At 38.4% G+C, this 6,000-nt stretch overlaps 1 protein-coding gene across 1 annotated transcript; it reads left to right on the top strand.

The window, feature by feature from the left end:
* Nucleotides 1-1,521: 1,521 nt before the first annotated feature.
* LOC147286200 (isoleucine N-monooxygenase 1-like) lies at nt 1,522-3,451 on the top strand. Its single transcript, XM_086240699.1, has 2 exons — nt 1,522-2,550; nt 2,799-3,451. The coding sequence occupies exons 1-2, from the start codon at nt 1,522-1,524 to the stop codon at nt 3,429-3,431; spliced, it is 1,662 nt and encodes a 553-aa protein (XP_086096825.1). The 3' UTR covers nt 3,432-3,451.
* The last annotated feature ends 2,549 nt before the right edge of the window (nt 3,452-6,000 follow it).

The following is a 6,000-nucleotide window of genomic DNA, read 5'->3' as shown; positions in this document are numbered from 1 at the left end:
AGAGAGAGAGAGAGAGAGAGAGAGAGAGAGAGAGAATATGTATCTCTACCCAAATGTATATGCTCAAGTTAAAATGTTCGAACCCTTTACTTGAGGATCGTTCCTCCTTTTATAGGTGAAGTACTCCTGCCACCCGCGGGACTATTCTATCCCATTTGCAGGGTAGGTTGGCCACCTAGGAGAATGGCTCTGACACCTCTAGTGGTGTCCTTTCTTTTGACCTCTGGGTCTTGTCTGATGTGATTGCGCTTGCTCTTTTGCAAGCGGCTAACATCAAGGTGGCTTGACTAAGACTTGCCTCAGATCTTGTCTCCTGTACTATCCACCAGTGTAATGACACGTGGCCAAGCATTTAATGTGTAAGACCCTAAAATTTTTGCGTATTTTATTTTTCGGTTTGCTAAGTTTTATTCTTAGAATTGACAAATTTTTATGAAGTCCAAGTGACTAAGGTTAGACCTTAGTAGTGTAGATCTTGTTTTTCTGAGTTTAACGATGTGTGTTTCGTTGAAATTGGAGTTCGAATGAGGGAGTTACGAATTATTGAAGTTGGGTAATTATTTTAGGCTATTATTTGATTTTTTGGAATATTATTTGAAAAAGTTGGATTTTTCATAAAAGTTTTGGAGATCAAAATAATATTTTGAGACCATAGATAATTAGTACTCAGTCTTACGAGTCCGTAGGAAATTTCAGAAGATTTTTCGAAGCTCAGGTGTATTTTTGATGAATTTTTTAAGTTGGGAGAATTTAGAAAAATTTGAATTGTTGAAAAGGTGCTTACGGGGACTGACATGCTGACGTGGCGAGACATTTCCAATTACATTCTATCCATATGTTGTACAATTACATTCATTCATAACGCAGTAAAGCTTCAGTTGTTTTTTTGATGATTCACCTTTTTTCTTTTGGATGTGAAATGTAAAGGTTGTAGCTAGAGGATTATAGCTTAGTATCTTTTTCTCTTTCTTTTTTTATGTTCTCTAAAATTTTTTGAAAATACCATGAATTCAATTTTGTACAAGTTATTGAAAAACGAAACAAGGATAATAATGACGAAAATGAATGTTATTATATTTTCTCTCCTTGTGACGTCCTACAACACCATCAAGGAGGTAATATTATGATTGCTTTCGGGATATTACCATAAATGAGATTCAAAAAGGGTGTGTCATCGTCACAAGCTAGTCACAACTTCCAAATTCTAATAAAAATTGGACAAGAAATGTAATCACCAAGGCGAGCACTTTTACCTCTGGCTGCATAAGTTTGTGCTCTGGCAGTAAGTCAGTCACAGTGGCCATAAAATGAAGTTCATTTTCCTTATAAAAGATAAAACAAGAATTAATAAAGTTCGTAGTACCCAACTAAACCAGTCAGTCCTTGCCATTTTAAAATCGATCTAGTACTATATAAGGCTAGCTATGTTGCTAGGAACGAGTATGAAACATTGCAACACTGGTTCACAATAATTTGAATTGTGAACCTTGTTGCACAAAGCTTTGTTTGATAACATATATAATGGCATTCGCTAACACCACATCCACATCCACTGTATCCACATCCACTGCATTCACTAACATCTCATCCACCTTTTCCTCGGCCATCTTGATAGCATTGGCAGTTTTAACACTTGCGCTACGTAAGTTAAATCTGCTGCTAGGTTACCAAAAAAAACAACCGAAACGAGGAGGCCGAGGTCCAGTACTTCCTCCAGGGCCTAAACCCTTGCCTATCATTGGGTGCCTACATTGGATGGTCGGTAACAAACCGGCATTCCGATGGATACATAGAATGATGGATAAAATGAACACTGAAATTGCATGCATCCGTCTTGGGAGAGTTCATGTCATTACTGTTACTTCTCCTGAAGTGGGACAAGAGTTCTTGCTTAGGCAAGACAGCACTTTTTCCTCAAGACCTGTTCACATGTCCACAGAATTACCAACCTATGGCTACTTGACAGTAGCTCTAACACCTTACGGCAATCAATGGAAGAAGATGAGGAGAGTCGTCACCAGGGAGGTGCTTTCTGCTCAAAGGCACCGTTGGCTTCAAGATAAAAGAATGGAAGAAGCTGATCACCTTACTCGTTGCGTGTATACTTTGTGCAACGTTGACAAGGGTGGCATAGTGAACGTACGCACTGTGGCACAACATTATTGTGGAAATGTGATTAGGAAATTGATGCTTAACAAAAGATCCTTCGGAAAAGGAATGGTAGATGGTGGGCCAGGTCCGGAGGAAATAGAGCATGTTGATTCGCTTTTCAAAATTCTCGGATATATAAATGCATTTAGCATATCAGATTACCTACCATGGTTGCGACGATTTGATTTAGACGGTCACGAAGATATCCTCCGCAATGCTCTGGAACGTATAAAAAAATACAATGATCCCGTCATTGATGAAAGGATTCACTTGTGGAGAAATGGGATAAAGAAAAAGAGTGAGGAGGCTCAAGACATTCTGGATGTTCTAATTCAGCTTACTGACCCCTCAACCGGGGCTCCATTATTAACATCTTCAGAAATCAAGGCGCAAATTCTTGTAAGAACACTTTCCTTTTCTTTCCAAACCCCTGCTCAAGCTCTCAAACTTTTGCTCTCTATTAAGTAATTAATTTTTTTTATTGCATTTTTACTTAATTAATAGTATTAAAAAATATTATATACTACGTACATTAATTTGAAATATATATTTTACCACTTCGAATTAAGAAAGCTATTTAAAAGGATTACGTGAGTAACGTGACATGACATCTTTAATATATTTAATTTGTTAAATTTTACATGCAGGACCTAATGTTGGCCGCAGTAGACAATCCATCACATGCTACTGAATGGGCACTTGCAGAGATGATAAATGAACCTAAGATACTCCAAAGGGCAGTAGAAGAATTAGACCAAGTGGTTGGAAGGGACAGACTTGTCCAAGAATCAGATTTGCCCAAGTTGAACTACGTCAAGGCATGCGCAAGAGAGGCTTTTAGGCTCCATCCAGTTTCAGCTTTCAATGTTCCACATGTATCTACTGCAGATGCCAATGTTGCTGGCTACTTTATTCCAAAAGGTAGTCATGTGTTAATAAGTCGTCTTAGCCTTGGTCGAAACCCCAAAATTTGGAAAGAGCCCCTACAGTTCAAGCCCGAGCGCCACCTTAATCCTGATGGCTCTGAAGTGGTTCTTGTTGATCCAAAATTAGGTTTGTTGTCATTTAGTACTGGAAGACGTGGATGTCCAGGTGTCCTACTCGGTTCTACCATGACCACTATGTTGTTGGCCAGACTTCTTCATGGATTCACTTGGACTACCCCACCTAAGGTGTCAAGCAGCAGCTTAGTTGAATCGGAGCACGATCTTACTCTTTCTAAGCCACTACTCGGGCTTGCAAAACCAAGGTTGCCCAAGAATGTGTATCCTACTCCTTAAGAAACTATTTCATTTTGTTTTTTTTCATTGTTTTGTTTGCCAATAACACCCCGAGGGGGTAAGGGGTTCACTACTAGAATAACACCCAGTACTATCTGATATCAAGTGACAGTTATGGGGCAATCACCTTCGCTCTTTCATTGGTGACTCTTGTTGCACTGGTTTGCTTTTATTTGCTATAGTAATCGATAGTCAGATCCAATTGGATTATATAATTGTATTGTGCCAATAATTTCAATAAAGTGCCTGATTATCAAAGCCATTGTAATTATATAAGTTTATTTATATTTTGTACTTATCAAGAAATGGCTGGATTCGATGGGTCCATTACTCATTTACTGACAAATCTAGGCGTTGTTCCTTGTCCAAAATGCCCCTCTTGACAGGACCGCCCTTGCGTGCCACCTTGGAACCCAAGGTGATCCTGTGGGGTCCAACACCAACAAGGTATTGGGTCCACTTGTCTTAAAATTCTTGTGATCAATATAGAGAAGTTAATATAAGTAGAGAATTCTACCGAAAATTTTGGCAGCATCTCCCCTATAAATTGGACAATCCCACCTGTAAAACAATTGAAATTCACACTTCTATACCAACAACCAACCCCAACCGCAATCCAACAGGGTCTCCTTCACCAAGTATTCAGAGCATAACTAATAAGGATTTACAATCACTAGTCATTTTTATAAATACAAGAAGCACTTTGATGCCACAATTCCAATAGAGTGGAGATGAGAAACTCAAATGCCTCGACGTGGTGTGACCTTAGCAATCTCTAATACCTAGGGGAAAACGTTAAAACCAAAACGTGACAAAATAATCTCAATGAGTGGACAAAAATAAAGTTTAAAACATTTTTCTTAAAATTATCTTGTAAAATTGCTCATTTTTCCTTGAGCTCATTTTCTTTTGAAAACATCCAGTTTTAAAACCATTTCACAAACTTGTTTCGAAACCTCCTGAAAACTGCTGCTGTGCTCAAGGTATGAGAAATACATGTGAACATGAAACACTTATGAATTTTCAATAGCATGCCATGCATTTTGTTCAATGATCAATCATGTACTTCATGGTAACTAAATTTATAACTGAAAGTAAAAAAAATGCTAATACGTTTTGCTTAAAAAAAAAAAAAAAAAGCCTAGCCCAAAATGACGTTGTTTTAGAGCCAAGAATTAAAAAAAAAAATTGTTAGAGTAAAACTAACAAACAGCAGCCCGATTAAATTATCCCATAATCATTCACCATTAATCCCCAATTCCCATTTTCTCAAACCCTAACCCGGCCCTTATCCAGCCCCATCTGATGCCGCCCCACCCGCCTGCAAGTCGCCGCCGGCTAGCCTCCGAGATATAACTTTTACACTATGACCTCTGGGATAAAATTTTTGGATCCGCCACTGACTATGACAACAATTTTTTTTATCTATAAGGGAATTGCTAGTCTAAAGGATTGAAACCAGGACTTGACTCTTAAGTCTCAAGCCTTTAAACTTGGAAGGTGAACCACTTGCATTAGAGGTCAGATTGGCATTCACAAAGCAATTTAGCATTTGGTAACACCTGTTTCTTTACACAAAGCAATCCCAAAGCCCCTGCTTTTAGAAATTAAGTGCCTTCTCATCGACTTTGCCTCAATGCAATGCTGCATAAAACGCACCCTATTTTTGGTTTTAAAAAAAAAAAGGCAGTACGTAACTAGCCCATACTAAGGGCTTGTTTGATAGTGCCTTTACAATAAGGTTTAAAAGCGCTTTCAAATAGTCAAAAACACTTTTGCTTATATTTAGCAAAAAAAATAAGAGCTTTTGGATTCTAAAAGCATTTGGAAGCACTTCTGGGTGAAGCACCTACCAAATGTTTCCTTAGGAAGCGCTTCCAAGTATATTAACAAGAAGCACTTAAATTTTTTTCAAAAAAATCTATGAATTTCTAATAAAAACGCTTCTAGTGAAACCGCTACTGATCAAAAGCGCTTCCTATAGAAGCACTCCCAAACAAGCCCTAAAAGTGCTTCTCCTGGTTCAATTGTGTCAATATGCTAAGAAGTTCCCTAGCTTATAATTTTCTTTGAGATGGAGTAAAGCCAGAAGTCCAGGCCAATAAAATAAAGAATTAATTACCCTAAACTACCTTTTACTTATTGTTTTTACTCTCTAGTGCACCAATTAATTTTATTTAATAACAAGGTAAGATGCATCTAGCTGTTTTTTGTCTTTCTCTTTCTTCACTCTTCACCTTCATCTTCTCTCTTTCTCCCCCCACTTGTCTCTGTTCTCTTTCCTCTTCATCATCTTCTTGTTCTTCTTGTTCTTCTTCTTCGCAGAGCAAACACCTTCGGGACGAACACCACCACCACGAGCAGCACTGCTGTCAATGGCCTTGAAAATCTCAGCGCCGACCAAGAAGCAATGGATCTGCTCCGAGCTTGATCGAAGCCTTTTAGATCTACTCCGACCACTCTAGCTTCTCCTTGATTGGGCATGGTCACAGCTCGTGGTAGACTCCTACTTTGATTTCTTATTAGTAGTAGGTTCTTGATTTTTTTTGTTTAGTTCAGTTTCTGGAAC

This window comes from Dryas octopetala, chromosome 4 (genome assembly GCF_963921425.1).
Source record: "Dryas octopetala chromosome 4, drDryOcto1.1, whole genome shotgun sequence".
NCBI lineage: Eukaryota > Viridiplantae > Streptophyta > Magnoliopsida > Rosales > Rosaceae > Dryas > Dryas octopetala.
This window is presented reverse-complemented; position numbering and strand designations above follow the sequence as displayed.

Excerpts from the sequence above, each read along its gene's own strand:
- LOC147286200 (XM_086240699.1), top strand. The coding sequence starts at position 1,522 with ATGGCATTCGCTAACACCACATCCACATCCACTGTATCCACATCCACT. Across the intron at positions 2,551-2,798 it reads AAATCAAGGCGCAAATTCTT|GACCTAATGTTGGCCGCAGT; the intron begins GTAAGAACACTT and ends TTTTACATGCAG.